Source organism: Nerophis lumbriciformis, linkage group LG28 (assembly GCF_033978685.3).
Source record: "Nerophis lumbriciformis linkage group LG28, RoL_Nlum_v2.1, whole genome shotgun sequence".
In the NCBI taxonomy this organism is placed as follows: domain Eukaryota; kingdom Metazoa; phylum Chordata; class Actinopteri; order Syngnathiformes; family Syngnathidae; genus Nerophis; species Nerophis lumbriciformis.
This window is the reverse complement of record NC_084575.2, coordinates 15,845,635-15,866,512: the sequence shown is the minus strand read 5'-3', so window position 1 is coordinate 15,866,512 and position 20,878 is coordinate 15,845,635. Positions and strand designations below refer to the sequence as shown.

The following is a 20,878-nucleotide window of genomic DNA, read 5'->3' as shown; positions in this document are numbered from 1 at the left end:
ATGATGCAATATGTACATACAGCTAGCCTAAATAGCATGTTAGCATTGATTAGCTTGCAGTCATGGATTGACAGGTTTTATGCCTGATAAGCACTCCAGCTAATCCATAAATTCAACAAAGCTCACCTTTGTGCATTCACGCACAGCATAAAACGTTTGGTGGACAAAATGAGACAAAGAAGGAGTGGCATAAAACACGTCTTTCTGTGGCAGCATTGGAGAAAGTTGTACATGTAAACAAACTACGATGAGTTCAAGAATCGCTGAAATTAGTAGGACAAAACGGTGCTTGCCAAATACTCTCATCAGTGAAGCATGTATAACAAACAGTGGGATTTCTAACAATTAGGAAGGTTTGTGTCATGTTTGTTCTTCTACAGAAAATATATTAAACAAAAACATTTTTTTTTTCTTCATCTTTTTCCATTTTCACACATCTCTGGAAGAGATCCAGGGAGCCACTAGGGCGGCGCTAAAGAGCCACGGGTTGCTGACTCCCGGCCTAGAGCAAAGCACATCTACGTACATACAACTCGAAACTTGCAAGGAGAGACAGGGAAGAGATTTGTAGTGTCCTTGCTCCACTGTCCTTTTTGGCTGCAAGAAAGTTTAAGGCCTACTGAAATGCGATTTTCTTATTTAAACGGGGATAGCAGGTCCATTCTATGTGTCATACTTGATCATTTCGCGATATTGCCATATTTTTGCTGAAAGGATTTAGTAGAGAACATCGACGATAAAGTTCGCAACTTTTGGTCGCTGATAAAAAAGCCTTGCCTGTACCGGAAGTAGCAGACGAGAAACGTGACGTCACAGCTTGTGGAGCTCCTCACATCTGCACATTGTTTACAATCATGGCCACCAGCAGCGAGACAGATTCGGACCGAGAAAGCGACGATTTCCCCATTAATTTGAGCGAGGATGAAAGATTCGTGGATGAGGAAAGTGAGAGTGAAGGACTAGAGGGCAGTGGGAGCGATTCAGATAGGGAAGATGCTGTGAGAGGCGGGTGGGACCTGATATTCAGCTGGGAATGACTAAAACAGTAAATAAACACAAGACATATATATACTCTATTAGCCACAACACAACCAGGCTTATATTTAATATGCCACAAATTAATCCCGCATAACAAACACCTCCCCCCTCCCGTCCATAAAACCCGCCAATACAACTCAAACACCTGCACAACACACTCAATCCCACAGCCCAAAGTACCGTTCACCTCCCCAAAGTTCATACAGCACATATATTTCCCCAAAGTCCCCAAAGTTACGTACGTGACATGCACATAGCGGCACGCACGTACGGGCAAGCGATCAAATGTTTGGAAGCCGCAGCTGCATGCGTACTCACGGTACCGCGTCTGCGCATCCAACTCAAAGTCCTCCTGGTAAGAGTCTCTGTTGTCCCAGTTCTCCACAGGCCAATGGTAAAGCTTGACTGTCATCTTTCGGGAATGTAAACAATGAAACACCGGCTGTGTTATCCGGCACACCAGTCAAGGGGTGCATTCTACGGCGGGGGTGCGTTATCCAGCACAACACCTGCCGCAATACACCGCTTCCCACCTACAGCTTTCTTCTTTGCTGTCTCCATTGTTCATTGAACAAATTGCAAAAGATTCACCAACACAGATGTCCAGAATACTGTGGAATTTTGCGATGAAAACAGACGACTTAGTAGCTGGCCACCATGCTGTCCCAAAATGTCCACTACAATCCGTGACGTCACGCGCTGACGTCATCATACCGAGACGTTTTTAGCAGGATATTTTGCGCGAAATTTAAAATTGCACTTTAGTAAGCTAACCCGGCCGTATTGGCATGTGTTGCAATGTTAAGATTTCATCATTGATGTATAAACTATCAGACTGCGTGGTCGGTAGTAGTGGGTTTCAGTAGGCCTGTAAGGCAAGACAAAAGTAAGAAGCAAGCTGTAGAGTTAAGTGAGAGGGGTCGGAAAGTGTCCGCCTTCAATGAGTGCCAGAGAGAAATTTCCGTGGGAAAATGTGTGTAAAAATTCCAAGAAATTGCAGTTTGAGCATCTTCACTTTACACAAAGTCAGTCCTTTGTGTCCTTGTCATTTGTTTAGGGTCGCAGAGGCAGTGACTCAGCCAGGCGAAGTGCAGACTGCAAAGATGTGGGCAGCGGACGCTTTATTCCTATCAAGCAGGTAAGACTTGATGCATAAACAAATGATCTCATGACTTTCCTTCGCGGACATCGCACCAGCAGTCCCTTGTAATTAAATGTGTGAAGGCAGAGTTGTACTGAAGCGATACAACCCACCTCCATATTGGCTGTTTTGTTTTTGGCCGCCTAACAACACGCAAGATCCTTCTGTCGCCTCCACCAGGGCTTTTTGCTCAAGCGCAGCGGAAACTCGCTCAACAAAGAGTGGAAAAAGAAGTACGTGACCCTCTCCAGCGACGGCATACTGTCGTACCACTCCAGCGTCAATGTGAGTCACGCCCCCTGGTTGTCATCACGATGCCGGTTAGCCGGTGGCGTGGCGGTCACGGCCTCTGTTTGCCTTGGCAGGACTACATGCTGAATACCCCCGGGAAAGAAATGGACCTGCTGCGAGTGACGGTGAAGGTGCCGGGCAAGCGCCCCCCTCGCGCCACACCCCCTGGCGGGCCTCCAGTCGGGCTCAATGGGAGGGTGAAAGATGGTCCTGAAGGTGTCAGCCTGGGTGAGAGAAAATATGCCGCCATTTTATTTTTGGTTGGTTTGTTTGTTATTAACAAGGAACATCACATGGTCACATTTACACAATTGCACATATTGCCTATTGTGAGCGAACAAAGGAAATACCGTAGAAGTCCGCTCGCCGAGGTAAATACTGCACATTATGTCTACATTACTTTATCAAACTGCTGTAGTTGTTTGTAGTAGATTGTATTAATTGTGCTATTTTTTCATACAATATTTATCATCTAAAAGTTAGTTTTTCTTTTTTTAAAAGGCATGTGAAAATGTTGCTGTTTTGTGTGGCCATGTTTCGATTAAATTGATTTCAAGTCATTTAAAGGGGAACATTATCACAATTTCAGAAGGGTTAAAACCATTAAAAATCAGTTCCCAGTGGCTTATTTTATTTTTCGAAGTTTTTTTCAAAATTTTATCCATCACGCAATATCCCTAAAAAAAGCTTCGAAGTGCCTGATTTTAACCATAGTTATATACACCCGTCCATTTTCCTGTGACGTCACATAGTGATGCTAACACAAACAAACATGGCGTATAGAACAGCAAGCTATAGCGACATTAGCTCGGATTCAGACTCGGATTTCAGCGGCTTAAGCGATTCAACAGATTACGCATGTATTGAAACGGATGGTTGTAGTGTGGAGGCAGGTAGCGAAAACGAAATTGAAGAAGAAGATGAAGCTATTGAGCCATATCGGTTTGAACCGTATGCAAGCGAAACCGACGAAAACGACACGACAGCCAGCGACACGGGAGAAAGCGAGGGCGAATTCGGCGATCGCCTTCTAACCAACGATTGGTATGTGTTTGTTTGGCATTAAAGGAAACTAACAACTATGAACTAGGTTTACAGCATATGAAATACATTTGGCAACAACATGCACTTTGAGAGTGCAGACAGCCCAGTTTTCATCAATTAATATATTCTGTAGACATACCCTCATGTCAGCAGGCCAGGGAAGCTAGGGTCGATATTCTTCTCTTGATCATCTTTGGTGGCATAAGGGACGGTGTGAGCCAAGACATCCAGAGGGTTTAGCTCGCTCATCTGCGGGAACAAACTGCCGCCATTGCTTGCCGTGCTACCGAGGTCCTTTGTCCTTGAATTGCTCACACACTCCGGCAGATTCAATGGGGGTCTGGCGGCAGATTTCTTTGACTTTATCGTTGGAAATGCATCTGCTTTGAGTGTCGCAGGATATCCACACATTCTTGCCATCTCTGTCGTAGCATAGCTTTCGTCGGTAAAGTGTGCGGAACAAACGTCCAATTTCTTGCCACTTTCGCATCTTTGGGCCACTGGTGCAACTTGAATCCGTCCCTGTTCGTGTTGTTACACCCTCCGACAACACACCGACGAGGCATGATGTCTCCAAGGTACGGAAAACAGTCGAAAAAACGGAAAATAACAGAGCTGATTTGACTAGGCTTGTGTAATGTGTTTGAGAAAATGGCGGATTGCTTCCCGTTGTGACGTCATCGCTCCAAGAGCGAATAATAGAAAGGCGTTTAATTCGCCAAAATTCACCCATTTAGAGTTCGGAAATCGGTTAAAAAAATATATGGTCTTTTTTCTGCAACATCAAGGTATATATTGACGCTTACATAGGTCTGGTGATAATGTTCCCCTTTAAATGGGCGACGCTGCATCGCAATACCTGCTTTTTAAAGTACGATTTGCGTCACAGAACCAATGAAACTCGTATTCTGGGTCACCACTGTATATTGTCTTAAATTGGCGTACATTGGGTATGGAAAGTAGTCAGACCCCTTTACATTTTTTGCTCTTTGCAACATTGGAGCCATCTGCCAAAATCATTTAAGTTCATTTTGTTCCCTTGTGTGGTGTTCGGGTCTGTGGGACCCGTTTTCATTTTTTATTAAAAGAAAAATGATACAATTAATTAATTTTTCAAACTGAGACTCACTGACTTTGGCTCATTTTCTGTGAAGAACATATATCAGAATACATATTTAATGACCACACACCATACACCCCCCCTACACATTTCTATTACATATAAGATGTCCGGGTCTAATAGAAGTGTGGAAATTGATGTTCTGTGTACCACACACACACACACACACACACACACACACACACACACACACAGCAGGCCTAGACAGGAGGAGGACAGAGTGTAGGTACACAGAACATCAGAGGGTCAAATGTGCGAGAAAATGAGAGCAGACAGTGTTGACAAACAATGTTGCAACCTTGTGTGGGAACCGTAGGTGCAGAAACACAAAAGAAGAATCCCTGTGGGATGCAGAAACTGGCAGAGACATTTTCCGTGCAACGTTCATTTTGTTGTTACTCAGCCAGCGTTTGTGGGTCTGATGGACCCGTTGCATTTTGTGGCTTTTAATGCCTCACAATCAAACACTTTTATGTTAAAATACTGAATTGATTGATTGATTGAGACTTTTATTAGTAGGTTGCACAGTGAAGTACATATTCCGTGCAATTGACCACTGAATGGTAACACCCGAATACGTTTTTCAACTTGTTTAAGTCGGGGTCTACTTAAATTGATTCTTGATACAGATATATACTATCTTATATACTATCATCATAATACAGTCATCACACAAGATAATCACATTGAATTATTTACATTATTTACAATCCGGGGTGTGGAGGTGGGCGAGGGGGGGGGGTTAGGTTTGGTTGTTATCATCAGTCATCAACAATTGAGAAATGGATATTGGAACAGTGTAGGTCTCACTTGGTAGGATATGGACAGCAAGTAGTGGAGAGAGAGAGAGAGAAATCAGAAGGCATAAGAAAAAGTATCTGCATTTGATTGTTTACATTTGATTATTAACAACAATCCGGGGAGGGTGTTAGTTTAGTGTTGTAGCCTAAACCTGGAGGTGAACTTTGATTGCGGTTTTGAAGGAGAATAGAGATGCACTTTCTTTTATACCTGTTGGGAGCTCATTCCACATTGATGTGGCATAAAATGAGAATGAGTTAAGACCTTTGTTAGTTCGGAATCTGGGTTTAACGTGGTTAGTGGAGCGCCCCCTGGTGTTGTGGTTATGGCGGTCATTTACGTTAAGGAAGTAGTTTGACATGTACTTCGGTATCAGAGAGGTGTAGCGGATTTTATAGACTAGGCTCAGTGCACATTGTTTTACTCTGTCCTCCACCCTGAGCCAGCCCACTTTGGAGAAGTGGGTAGGAGTGAGGTGGGATCTGGGGTGGAGGTCTAGAAGTAATCTGACTAGCTTGTTCTGGGATGTTTGGAGTTTAGATTTGAGGGTTTTGAAGGTGCTAGGGTACTAGGAGGTGCATGCTTAATCGAAAAAGGGTTGAACGAGAGTTCCCGCCAGAATCCTCATGGTGCTTTTGTTGACCAGAGAGGAGATTCTATAGAGAAATCTTGTTCATTGGTTGACCTTTTTGATTACCTTGGTTGCCATTTCATCACAGGAAAGATTAGCCTCTAGAATGGAACCTAGGTAGGTGACCTCATCTTTCCTGGTGATAACAATGTCACCCACTTTTATAGTGAAGTCATTGACTTTCTTAAGGTTTATGTGGGACCCAAATAGGATGAACAGATGTTTATTGGGATAAGGTAAACATATGTTCAGTATTTTAACATAAAAGTGTTTGATTGTGAGGCATTAAAAGCCACAAAATACAACGGGTCCATCAGACCCACAAACGCTCGTTGAGTAACAACATTATGAACATTACACAAGGGTTAATGTACACACGGTGCTCGGTTTTATCGTAAAAACACAGAGTTGTAGAATGTTTTTCCAATTTTTTCAAAAGTGAAAACCGAAATATCACATTCTGACAAAATTGGTTGCTTTGTGTTTATTAATGAGGAAAAAAATGAACTTAAATGCTTTTAGCAATGTTACCAAGAGTGCAAAATGAAAATGGTTTGAATACTTTCCATATTTACTGTACATGCTTCAGCTCTTAAGGTGAGAAATTGGTCATTTATCACATTTAACAATAATAAAAAATGTTTTAAATTTGGTACGGTAATTATTAGGGCAAAGTATATAATATAATAGCTGCAGACAAGACATAAAATATGAGAAATTCAATCAGTTAGTCCCTTTTGATTAATCCTGCAGTTTCAATAAAGAAATGAAATATATATCTGAATAGAAATAATTACATTTGAATAGCTAAATATGCGCATGATTAATTGTGCAGTAGAAATGAACAGTACAAATGTGCGTAGGAGGAGGATGCATCATAAGAGATTTTAGCTGATTTTGCATGTAACCAAAGTTGGTCATCGTTTCTTCAGTTCCTGTCAGCGCCAGCAGCTTCCTGCAAGTGGATGACATGGACGGCCTGGGAAGCGCACTCTTCCTGAGGAGTAACAGAGGAGTGCAACGTTGCGCCTCGAATGTCTCCAACCACGCTCAAAGTGTCGGTGAGAAAAAAAATCTTTCCTTAGTAGTATGTACTGTAAGATGCTGTATGTCAATTACTGCTCTTCCGTACTCACACTTCGTCTTTTGAGGGCATGAGTGTGTTCAAACCATACTTGCCAACCCTCCCGGATTTTTCGGGAGACTCCCGAAATTCAGCGCCTCTCCCGAAAACCTCCCGGACAAATTTTCTCCCGAAATTCAGGCGGAGCTGGAGGCCACGCCCCTTCCAGCTCCATGCGGACCTGAGTCCGCTTTCCCACAATATAAACAACGTGCCTGCCCAATCATTATAACTGTAGAATGTTCGAGGGCGAGTTCTTGGTTTCTTATGTGGGTTTATTGTTAGGCAGTTTCATTAACGTCCTCCCAGTAACAACACACAACAACAGTAGTCACGTTTTCGTCTACCGTAAAGCACTTCGTCTGCCGTAAACAGCAATGTTGTGACACTCTTAAACAGGACAATACTGCCATCTAGTGCATTTGATGAAAGCACTTTTGTGCGTGCCACACAGCAATGTATCATCAGAGAGGGTGTTCAGCTTGGTTAGAAAAATAGTGACAGAATAGAACAAGGATGGACAATTCAACCCTTAACTCAACAATGAGTAGATGAGTGTTATGTGTGTGTATATGTGTAAATAAATGAACACTGAAATTCAAGTATTTATTTTATTTATATATATATATATATATATATATATATATATATATATATATATATATATATATATATATATATATATATATAATAAAAGAAATATATTTTTATAGCTAGAATTCACTGAAAGTCAAGTATTTCTTATATATATATATATATATATATATGTGTATATATATATATATATATAATAAAAGAAATATATTTTTATAGCTAGAATTCACTGAAAGTCAAGTATTTCTTATATATATATATATATATATATATATATATATATATATATATATATATATATATATATATATATATATTCTAGCTATAAATATATATTTATTTTATATATACGTGTATGTATATATATATATATATATATATATATATATATATATATATCTATATAAAAGATATATAGATATATATATATATATATATATATATATATATATAGATATGTGTGTATATATGAAATACTTGACTTGGTGAATTCTAGCTGTAAATATACTCCTCCCCTCTTAACCACGCCCCAAAATCACGCCCCGTCCCCAACCACGCCCCCTGCCAGCACCCACACCCCCCACCCGCCACCTCCCGAAATCGGAGGTCTCAAGGTTGGCAAGTATGGTTCAAACTAAAGCAGTGGTTCTTAACCTGGGTTCGATCGAACCCTAGGGGTTCGGTGAGTCGGCTTCAGGGGTTCGACGGAGCCTCCGCCACGGAGGTCGAGACACACCCGACTAATTGTGTAAATAAAAACTTCTCCCTATCGGCATATTATGGATACCCTCAAACAATGTTCCCTCTAATTTTCCATATGCGTGAGCAAACGCAAAAACTCCTTGAGCATTTAGTGGAGCACATGTGAGCATATCTGTCCCAAACCTGACTAAATAACAAATTAAATGTTTTATTATTATAATCAAATGACAGCTGTCATTTCCATGAGATTATTTTCTCATAAAAGTGTTTTGGCCCACTTACAATGACAATAACAAAAAATATTGTTTTTCATGAGCTGTGTACTAGTATTGTATGTCTGGGTGGAAAACGAAGAAAAGGAACAGATTTTGCTGTGAAAATAAAAAAAATATTTTATTTTATCATTTATGATTTAAAATGACATAAGAGTGGCACTTGCCAAGGTGAAGCCACGTATATCTGAACTGGTCTCTCAAAGGCAACAGCAGAAGTCAGACTGATTTGCAGGTGTGTAATTTGTTGTGAGTTTATGCACTGTGTTGGTTTTGTTCTTTGAACAAGGTGATGTTCATGCACGGTTCATTTTGTGCACCAGTAAAAAAAACATATAACTTTTTCTTGAATTTGAAAAAAAAAACCATTTTATTTTTCACTAAAGAAGGGTTCGGTGAATGCGCATATGAAACTGGTGGGGTTCGGTACCTCCAACAAGGTTAAGAACCACTGAACTAAAGACATAAGACTCCACTGTCAGTACTCGGATGTTACACTACATAGTGAAGAGGGAGAGGCTCACTCAGGGGTGTCAAACTCATTTTAGCTCAGGGGCCACATGGAGGAAAAATCTATTCTGGTAAAATCATGGCATGATAACTTAAAAATAGAGACAACTTCAGATTGTTTTCTTTGTTTAAAAATAGAGAAAGCACATTCTGAAAATGTACAAATCATAATGTTTTTTTTACACTTGCATATTGGGGTTAATAGTATTCTATCTGCATTTGTCGTCCTTTATACTTTCTGAATGAATGATGTGATAATGTTCATCAGTCTAATTGAGTCTGACAGAGTTTTAGGTGTTAATTTTTAATCCATCAAAAGATGAAATGAATACAAATATCAAATTACAGGATGTTATTAATGTAATTTACTCCTTTTCCTCAACTGATGTACGGACATCATTTGGTTTATTCTGTTCATATGTAACAATATCTACAACAAAATTTGTGAATTTGGACTCATTTCATTAATCAGACATGAAGTCTGAAGGGAATGCATATTGTTTCAGCATATTTATGTGCGTCCTGAAAATGGAAGAAGTGCTTTAAGACATGGCTAGCTAGCTAGTGGCTAAAGTCAAGCCGCAGTCGGCAGTGTTTTAGCTACTTCTAAATCATTAATCCTCGCCTCCATGGCGACAAATAAAGTATGTTTCTTACAAGTATCATCCCTGCAGGACCAGGAATAGCTAAACATCACTACACACCGTAGCTCACCGGTGTCACAATGTAAACAAATGCCATTGGTGGATCTACACCGAACATCCACTGTAATAATAAGGGCGTATCTAGTCGATACTACTATGATTACATCGATATTTTTTAGCATCACAAAATCTTTTTTCGTTTTTTTAAAATGTATATTATGTTTATAAAGTAAGGAAATATGTCCCTGGACACATGAGGACTTTGAATATGACCAATGTATGATCCTGTAACGACTTGGTATCGGATTGATACCCAAATTTGTGGTATCATCCAAAACTAATGTAAAGTATCCAAACAACAGAAGAATAAGTGATTATTACATTTTAACAGAAGTGTAGATAGAACATGTTAGAAGAGAAAATAAGCAGATATTAACAGTAAATGAACAAGTAGATTAATCATTCATTTTCTACCACTTGTCCTCAATAATTTTGACAAAATAATACAATGGAAAATGACACAATATGTTACTGCATATGTCAGCAGACAAATTAGGAGCCTTTGTTTGTTTACTTAATAATAAAAGACAAGTTGTCTTGTATGTTCACTATTTTATTTAAGGACAAACTTGCAATAAGAAACATATGTTTAATGTACCGTAAGATTTTTGGTTAAAATAAAGCCAAAGATGCAATTTTTTGTGGTCCCCTTTATTTAGAAAAGTACCGAAAAGTATCGGAATACATTTTGTTACCGGTACCGGTACTAAAATATTGGTATCGGGTAGGGATGTCCCGATCCGATATTTGGATCGGATCGTCTGCCGATATTTGCCAAAAATTGCGTATCGGCAAGGCATGGGAAAATGCCGATCCAGATCCAGTTTAAAAAAAAAACTCCGGTCCGTGTTTTCCAACGCACCGATTTAAATAATACATTTCACTTTTCTGCTGCTCCGTAATTTCTGTTCCGCATTTTCCAGCACACCTTCAACACATCCACATGTCTGTGAATTCTCACGCAGTTGCTTTTAGCTGCTGGCATTACACGACAGGCTCTTCTCACTCTTTCCTGTGTCTCCCTCTCACAGACAGCAGCGCACCTTCTTACACACGTCACATACTGTCACGTCATACGTCACATACGTATACGTCCTCCCCGAGCAGAGAGTTAGCAGCATGGCTAACGTTAGCTGTGATGCTAGTGCAGCCGTGCGAGCAACGCTCCCTCTAAGGTGCTCACCTGTGCAATTGCGCACTGTTTAAGCGTCCTCTGCGCATAGCAAATCTATGCCACGCACAAAATCTAATAAAAAAATAAGCGCATAACAATTTTCAACACACCGACACGACAGAGAAAACAGTTTTCGTCATCATTGTTCAAATATTGTAACGTCTGTCGAGACGCTTATCTCCATTCGGTGCCACACGCCCACACCATCAAAATGCTGAGGCAAAAATTTCCACATCAACACCGTATGAAAAAATTAGTGATTTTTTTAGTTGTGATTTCCTTCTCTGCATGAAAGTTTAAAAGTAGCATATATTAATGCAGTATGAAGAAGAATGTTTTAATGTAGACATGCAAGCCTTGAAAGAAAATTTTGAAAATCAAGACTACATTTCCTGCAAATGGGTGCATTTCTACCCTATATTTTAACTTTAGATTTCTTCTCATATCAAACTCTTTTGGCTGTCTTTTTGACACTTACATCCGGCGCCCCCCTCCACACCCTGGATTATAAATAATGTAAATAATTCAATGTGATTATCTTGTGTGATGACTGTATTATGATGATAGTATGTATCTGATAGTATATATCTGTATCATGAATCAATTTAAGTGGACCCCGACTTAAACAAGTTGAAAAACTTATTGGGGTGTTACCATTTAGTGGTCAATTGTACGGAATATGTACTTCACTGTGCAACCTACTAATAAAAGTCTCAATCAATCAATCAAAACACATAGAATCATCATACTGCTGTGATTATATGCATCAAGTGTTCATTCAAGGCTAAGGCAAAATATCGAGATATATATTGTGTATCGCAATATGGCCTTAAAATATCGCAATATTAAAAAAAGGCCAGCCCTAGTTCAATGATGCCATTTCTGTTTGTCATGTATCATTTTGTCTATTTTGTGTTTATCCTTGAATAAACAGGTCAGTTTCTTGTTACCAACCATTGTGTATTATTCAAACTCCCCTAATTCAGCTGGCTAGTTGTTATCAAGAGTACTAAAACCCTATTCAACATGATTCTGACAACTAAGTAGGCTAAATAACTTTAAACTTTAATACATGCTCGGATAGGCCAGTATCGGTCAGTATCGGTCAGTATCGGTATCGGATCGGCAATGCAAAAACAATATCGGTATCGGATCGGAAGTGCAAAAACCTTGATCGGGACATCCCTAGTATCGGGACAACACTAGTACCTACTACCTACTGAGTGTTCTATTTGAAATATGTGTTTTTTTATGTCTACGATCGTGTCAGCAGACTCTGCATTTGAGGGCGTATCCAGCTCTTCATCCACCAAAGACGTGGGCTCCACGTCCCCAGTGGAGGACAGAAAAAAGCATCGCAGGAAGAAGAGCACGAACCAGAAAGGGGACGCCACCATTGGCCAAGCAGATGGTGATGACAGTCTCCTTTTTGGAAAACTCCCAAATAAACTACAGTTTTTAAAATGACACATGAAATATTCTGGTTAATTCATGTATGTTTTTCTCTTGTGCAGCCAAGCGCAAAATGTGGAAGCTGAAAAGCTTTGGTAGCTTAAGAAACGTGAGCAAAACAGGTAATGTTGCCCTATTGTGTTCTCAGGTAAATTGTATGCTGTAAGTACTGTATTAAATCATATCATGCATTACTGGATACTTTATTGCTGGATATTACATGTGCAGCTGACTGTGAAGGCATTTCTGCCAAAACTCCAAACTTTGTGTGAATATCTTGACAAATAGGAGACTTTAGGTCAGGGGTCCCCAAACTTTTTGATTCAGGGGCCGCATTGGGTTAAAACAATTTGGCCGGGGGCCGGGCTGTGTGTATATATATATATATATATATATATATATATATATATATATATACACCTGTGTGTGTGTGTGTATATATATATATATATATATATATATATATATATATATATATATATACACCTGTGTGTATATATATATATATATATATATATATATATATATATATATATATATATATATATATATACAAACCCCGTTTCCATATGAGTTGGGAAATTATGTTAGATGTAAATATAAACGGAATACAATGATTTGCAAATCATTTTCAACCCATATTCAGTTGAATATGCTACAAAGACAACATATTTGATGTTCAAACTGATAAACATTTTTTTTGCAAATAATCATTAACTTTAGAATTTGATGCCAGCAACACGTGACAAAGAAGTTGGGAAAGGTGGCAATAAATACTGATAAAGTTGAGGAATGCTCATTAAACACTTATTTGGAACATCCCACAGGTGAACAGGCAAATTGGGAACAGGTGGGTGCCATGATTGGGTATAAAAGTAGATTCCATGAAATGCTCAGTCATTCACAAACAAGGATGGGGCGAAGGTCACCACTTTGTCAACAAATGCGTGAGCAAATTGTTGAACAGTTTAAGAAAAACCTTTCTCAACCAGCTATTGCCAGGAATTTAGGGATTTCACCATCTACGGTCCGTAATATCATCAAAGGGTTCAGAGAATCTGGAGAAATCACTGCACGTAAGCAGCTAAGCCCGTGACCTTCGATCCCTCAGGCTGTACTGCATCAACAAACGACATCAGTGTGTAAAGGATATCACCACATGGGCTCAGGAACACTTCAGAAAACCACTGTCAGTAACTACAGTTGGTCGCTACATCTGTAAGTACAAGTTAAAACTCTCCTATGCAAGGCAAAAACCGTTTATCAACAACACCCAGAAACGCCGTCGGCTTCGCTGGGCCTGAGCTCATCTAAGATGGACTGATACAAAGTGGAAAAGTGTTCTGTGGTCTGACGAGTCCACATTTCAAATTCTTTTTGGAAACTGTGGACGTCGTGTCCTGCGGACCAAAGAGGAAAAGAACCATCCGGGGTGTTCTAGGCGCAAAGTTAAAAAGCCAGCATCTGTGATGGTATGGGGGTGTATTAGTGCCCGAGACATGGGTAACTTACACATCTGTGAAGGCGCCATTAATGCTGAAAGGTACATACAGGTTTTGGAGCAACATATGTTGCCATCCAAGCAACGTTACCATGGACGCCCCTGCTTATTTCAGCAAGACAATGCCAAGCCACGTGTTACATCAACGTGACTTCATAGTAAAAGAGTGCGGGTACTAGACTGGCCTGCCTGTAGTCCAGACCTGTCTCCCATTGAAAATGTGTGGCGCATTATGAAGCCTAAAATACCACAACGGAGACCCCCGGACTGTTGAACAACTTAAGCTGTACATCAAGCAAGAATGGGAAAGAATTCCACCTGAGAAGCTTAGAAATGTGTCTCCTTAGTTCCCAAACGTTTACTGAGTGTTGTTAAAAGGAAAGGCCATGTAACACAGTGGTGAACATTCCCTTTCCCAACTACTTTGGCACATGTTGCAGCCATGAAAATCTAAGTTAAGTATTATTTGCAAAAAATAAATAAAGTTTATGAGTTTGAACATCAAATATCTTGTCTTTGTAGTGCATTCAATTGAATATGGGTTGAAAAGGATTTGCAAATCATTGTATTCAGTTTATATTTACATCTAACACAATTTCCCAACTCATATGGAAACGGGGTTTGTATATTCCTCGCGCACTAATTGACTGAAAGAGCGCGCACTTGCAGCGCGCTCGTCGGACACTGCGGCGCGAGCGTGATTATGTCACGTTATCGATGGAAAAATGCATTTTTAGGCAATATGATTTGCCTGAGCGGCTAGGAGACACCAAAGGTAACAAGCGGTAGAAAATGGATGAGAAAGGACAGATTTGAAAAAATAATAATACAAAAAAAAATATGTATATATATGTGTGTATATACACATCATACATATATTATATTATATATATATATATATATATATGTATATATATATATATATATATATATATATATACATATACATACGTATATATTTTGCCGGATTTTGGACGCTGGCGGACCGTATCCATCCTACGGGCCGTAGTTTGGGGACCCCTGCTTTAGGTGCTCACACTTTTTTATACTAAAACTGCAATACCGCTTCTGCATTAATTGAAAAAGTAAACAAAACACAATAAATAGGAAAAACTATGAAAAAACTAATGTTCTTTCGAGATATAAAATAGTACGGCTTTACATATACGGCTGTACATATGTCGCAACGATACCAAATGAGTAATTATCTCTATGGGATTAAAACTAAAACAAACTAAAACTTACAAAGGACATGTTGACTCACCTCTGAATAAAAGTTTAGCAGCAACCATGCCCGTCCTGTGGCCCCTGTAGTCGTTGAAAAAAACGACCGCATAGTGTTTATGCCAGGGGCCAGCCCTGACAACAGGTTTTCTCACTAAAAAGCCTCATAGCATATTATCATCGGGCACGGTGACAAACTATTATGTGTCACTATGATGTGATTTATGGGTTTTGGGTTCCAGTTCCAAAGAACCCATATTATTTATTTAAAAGCTGCGAAGGCCCTTTCGGAATTGCTTCATTTATCATTATTCTCCCACTTCTATCTAATTTTAAAGGGAATTAACATGCACAAAAACTCACTAATTTTTGCACGCGTGTCTGGTCCAGCAAAAAAAAAAGGATATTTTTGGGGTACCAAACACAAAATGTCAAAAATTACCCTTTAGCGCCCCCTTGAAAAGTATTTAAGAAATTAGACCCTGCCACCAGTTTCACGTACAGTACAGGCCAAAAGTTTGGACACACCTTCTCCTTATTCAATGCGTTTTCTTTATTTTCATGACTATTTACATTGTAGATTGTCACTGAAGGCATCAAAACTATGAATGAACACATGTGGAGTTATGTACAAAAAAAGGTGAAATAACTGAAAACATGTTTTATATTCTAGTTTCTTCAAAATAGCCACCCTTTGCTCTCATTACTGTTCTGCACACTCTTGGCATTCTGTCGATGAGCTTCAAGTACACCTGTGAAGTGAAAACCCTTTGAGGTGACTACCTCTTGAAGCTCATCGAGAGAATGCCAACAGTGTGTGAAAAAGTAAAGAGAGCAAAGGGTGGCGTTCTTTCTTAAGTACATAACTCCACATGTGTTCATTCATAGTTTCGATGCCTTCAGTGACAATCTACAATGTAAATAGTCTTGAAAATAAAGAAAACACATTGAATGAGAAGGTGTGTCCAAACTTTTGGCCTGTACTGTGTCTTCACAAAAATCACTGGAGACGTCTATCATGACAAGACACACGAACAAATCTCAAGAACCCGTATTTAAAAACAAACAGGAAGTCGGCCATCTTGATTTCCATCCGCCATTTTTAATCCAACTCTTTTTATTGGCATTTTCAAATAGACAGAAAAAAGTGCAAGTCGAAACAGTACAATTTTAAAGTCAGTAAATTATTCGCACCCTTTCCCTTAAAACCCAAACCACCCACCCACCCTCCCACCCCACTCAGGTCACAAAAACAAGGAGCATATGGCACAATCATATAACAAGTAAGACGACAAAGACAGACACATTCTCACACACACACACATACATACACACATACGAGGCCAGAGACAGACAAACAGGCTGAAAGGAGAGAGAGAAAAAAATAATAATAATAAATAAAAGGGAGATTTTTCCTCATCTGCGTCTGGGCATAAGTCAAGAGAGTTGACATACAGCAAGAAAGGACTCCATGAGCTTTCAAACGCTTGAGCCGAGCCCCTTAGCAAAAACCTTAGTTTTTCCAGTTTTAGATTGTAAAGAACCTCTCTAATCCAACGGCCGTGTGATGGGGGGCGAGCCAGCTTCCAATTAAACAAGATCAATCGCCTGGCCAGCAAGGTAGTAAAAGCAACAGCGTGTTTTAGTGGTACCGGGTACATGTTATCGGGGCATATCCATCCGCCATTTTTAGGCCCAAAACTGTAGTTGTACTTTGACGAACTACTCCTGGGGGCTTTCACCAAATGAACCTCAGTTAAAATGACAGATACTACAAAGATGGGCAATGATAAATTGGCGAAGGAATTTTGCCTGCGCCATAAAATGTGGGCGTGACATGGCACCAATCTTTGATCTGATGGTTCACCTTAAAAAACGTTGAACTTTTGTAACTCGGCTCCACAAATTGAGATCATCATAATCGGTTCAAATAATTAAGATGATAATTTGAAGTTCCTCATGGGTCAGTACCTATTTGTAACCATTCGTAGTGGGTGGAAAAAACTGTTCCTCGCCATCAACCATCGAACTGTCATTATTTCACTCTAAATCAGACCTGGGTAAATTAAGGCCCGGGGGCCACATGCGGCCCGTTGAGCTTTTCAATCTGGCCCGCCGGACATTCCCCCAAAATTTTTTTTAGATCTTTAAGATGGAAACTGTAGCTACCATCAAGGTGTGCAGTCATGTTTTCTAATGACTGTTAGTTTTCAACTATACAAAGTATTTCAATGGTTGGAATCTGCGCTTATGGATGATATACCAGGTACTATGTTAATCTAATTAGTTACTATGGTCATCTAATTAATTACAATGGTAATCTACGTCACAGCAGCTCAGACGAGGCACCAAGCAGTGTTGGCGGGAAGCGTTTCCACAGACGCGGAAGGAGATTTTCACTAGGGATGTCCCGATCCGATATTGATATCGGAAATCCGTCCGATATTAGCCAAAAAAGTGAATATCGGATTTTATCGGACTGAATCTAAAAACTCCGATATAAGCTGTCCATATACCGCTGCAGCACGTCTATAATAGGTGACTCTGGTTTGATCACACTCCAACACAGTAGGTAGCGGCAATGCCCCTTAATTAACGTTGGTGCCGGCCGCGGAAGAAGAGCGTCTCTGATCCAGCATGCACAGCCCACGTGATCACAACAACGCGTGTGCTTGCAGCAAAGTGTAGTGATGTCGGCTGTGTGGAAGTATTTTAACCTAAACTCGGACAAAGACGTTGCCGCTAAATGCAACATTTGTCAGGCGCAAGTGTCCCGTGGAGGGACAGAACCAGGAAGGTTTAATACAATATCGCACATTTGAAAAAACACCACAAAAAAGAACATGAGGATTTTCGCGAGAGCAGCAAGGCGAAGCAACAAACCTCTGGCTCGCTTCAGCAACCCACGCTGGCCGAAAGCTTTGCAAGACGTGACAAACTACCACGGGACAGCAAAAAGGCAATGGCCATAACAGAAAAGATAGCCCAGTTTATTGTGCTTGATGACCAGCCCCTGTCGGTGGTGAGTAATGTCGGGTTTAAACGCTTAATGGAGCACCTCGAACCTCGTTACATTATTCCTAGCCGCCACTACATTGTAGACAAAACTCTTAACTTAGAGCAGTTGGACAGTGGACAATATTGTGTTGTTTTTGTTGTTTTTGTCCCTGCCCACAGTTGTTTCCAACATATGCTGACAGTAAAAAAAATAACTGAAGTGAACTTGAATTGTTTGCACTTTAAAACGTTTTTTTTTTTTTAATTGGATTTATTTAGGTTATTTTTCAGGGTGGACGAGAGGGTAGCTTCCCTCCGCCTTCGGGTGGGGGGACGGGTCCTGACTGTTGTTTGCGTTTACGCGCCAAACGGCAGCTCAGAGTACCCACCCTTTTTGGATTCACTCGAGGGAGTACTGGAGAGTGCTCCCCCGGGTGATTCCCTCGTTCTACTGGGGGACTTCAACGCTCATGTTGGCAGCGACAGTGAAACCTGGAGAGGTGTGATTGGGAAGAATGGCCGCCCGGATCTGAACCCGAGTGGTGTTCTGTTATTGGACTTTTGTGCTCGTCACAGATTGTCGATAACAAACACCATGTTCAAACATATGGGTGTCCATATTTGCACTTGGCACCAGGACACCCTAGGCCGCAGTTCCATGATCGACTTTGTAGTTGTGTCATCGGATTTGCGGTCTCATGTTTTGGACACTCGGGTGAAGAGAGGGGCGGAGCTTTCTACCGATCACCACCTGGTGGTGAGTTGGCTGCGATGGTGGGGGGGGGATGCCGGACAGACCTGGCAGGCCCAAACGCATTGTGAGGGTTTGCTGGGAACGCCTGGCAGAGTCTCCTGTCAGAGAGAGTTTCAATTCCCACCTCCGGAAGAACTTTGAAAATGTCACGAGGGAGGCGCTGGACATTGAGTCCGAGTGGACGATGTTCCGTGCCTCTGTTGTCGAGGTGGCCGATTGGAGCTGTGGCCGCAAGGTGGTTGGTGCCTGTCGTGGCGGTAATCCTAGAACCCGTTGGTGGACGCCGGCGGTGAGGGATGCCGTCAGGCTGAAGAAGGAGTCCTATCGGGTTCTTTTGGCTCATGGGACTCCTGAGGCAGCAGACAGGTACCGACAGGCCAAGCGGTGTGCGGCTTCAGCGGTCGCGGAGGCAAAAACTCGGACATGGGAGGAGTTCGGGGAGGCCATTGAAAAAGACTTCCGGACGGCTTCGAAGCAATTCTGGACCACCATCCGCCGCCTCAGGAAGGGGAAGCAGTGCAGTGTCAACACCGTGTATGGTGGGGATGGTGCTCTGCTGACCTCGACTGCGGATGTTGTGGATCAGTGGAGAGAATACTTCGAAGACCTCCTCAATCCTACCAGCACGTCTTCCTATGAGGAAACAGGGCCTGGGGAATATGTGGTGGGCTTTCCTATTTCTGGGGCTGAGGTTGCCGAGGTAGTTAAAAAGCTCCTCGGTGGCAAGGCCCCGGGGGTGGATGAGATCCGCCCGGAGTTCCTTAAGGCTCTGGATGTGGGCTGTCTTGGTTGACAAGACTCTGCAACATCGCGTGGACATCGGGGGCGGTACCTCTGGATTGGCAGACCGGGGTGGTGGTTCCTCTCTTTAAGAAGGGGAACCGGAGGGTGTGTTCCAACTATTGTGGGATCACACTCCTCAGCCTTCCCGGTAAGGTCTATTCAGGTGTACTGGAGAGGAGGCTACGCCGGATAGTCGAACCTCGGATTCAGGAGGAACAGTGTGGTTTTCGTCCTGGTCGTGGAACTGTGGACCAGCTTTATACTCTCGGCAGGGTCCTTGAGGGTGCATGGGAGTTTGCCCAACCAGTCTACATGTGCTTTGTGGACTTGGAGAAGGCATTCGACCGTGTACCCCGGGAAGTCCTGTGGGGAGTGCTCAGAGAGTATGGGGTAACGGACTGTCTTATTGTGGCAGTTCGCTCCCTGTATAATCAGTGTCAGAGCTTGGTCCGCAATGCCGGCAGTAAGTCGGACACGTTTCCAGTGAGGGTTGGACTCCGCCAAGGCTGCCCTTTGTCACCGATTCTGTTCATAACCTTTATGGACAGAATTTCTAGGCGCAGTCAGGGCGTTGAGGGTATCTGGTTTGGTGGCTGCAGGATTAGGTCACTGCTATTTGCAGATGATGTGGTCCTGATGGCTTCCTCCGGCCAAGATCTTCAGCTCTCACTGGATCGGTTCGCAGCCGAGTGTGAAGCGACTGGGATGGGAATCAGCACCTCCAAGTCCGAGTCCATGGTTCTCTCCCGGAAAAGGGTGGAGTGCCATCTCCGGGTTGGGGAGGAGATCTTGCCCCAAGTGGAGGAGTTCAAGTACCTCGGAGTCTTGTTCACAAGTGGGGGAAGAGTGGATCGTGAGATCGACAGGCGGATCGGTGCGGCGTCTTCAGTAATGCGGACGCTGTATCGATCCGTTGTGGTGAAGAAGGAGCTGAGCCGGAAGGCAAAGCTCTCGATTTACCGGTCGATCTACGTTCCCATCCTCACCTATGGTCATGAGCTTTGGGTCATGACCGAAAGGAC

At 41.6% G+C, this 20,878-nt stretch overlaps 1 protein-coding gene across 2 annotated transcripts in view; it reads left to right on the top strand.

Moving 5' to 3' along the window:
• LOC133570901 (arf-GAP with GTPase, ANK repeat and PH domain-containing protein 1-like) overlaps nucleotides 1–20,878 on the top strand; it is an 88,485-nt gene that overhangs the window by 47,775 nt on the left and 19,832 nt on the right. For both annotated transcript variants that reach the window (XM_061923718.1, XM_061923717.1), the window contains exons 10-15: nucleotides 2,096–2,176; nucleotides 2,360–2,464; nucleotides 2,545–2,698; nucleotides 6,999–7,127; nucleotides 12,419–12,556; nucleotides 12,660–12,719. In XM_061923718.1, the coding sequence (XP_061779702.1) occupies nucleotides 2,096–2,176; nucleotides 2,360–2,464; nucleotides 2,545–2,698; nucleotides 6,999–7,127; nucleotides 12,419–12,556; nucleotides 12,660–12,719 (667 nt within the window). The remainder of the gene's footprint in view (nucleotides 1–2,095; nucleotides 2,177–2,359; nucleotides 2,465–2,544; nucleotides 2,699–6,998; nucleotides 7,128–12,418; nucleotides 12,557–12,659; nucleotides 12,720–20,878) is intronic.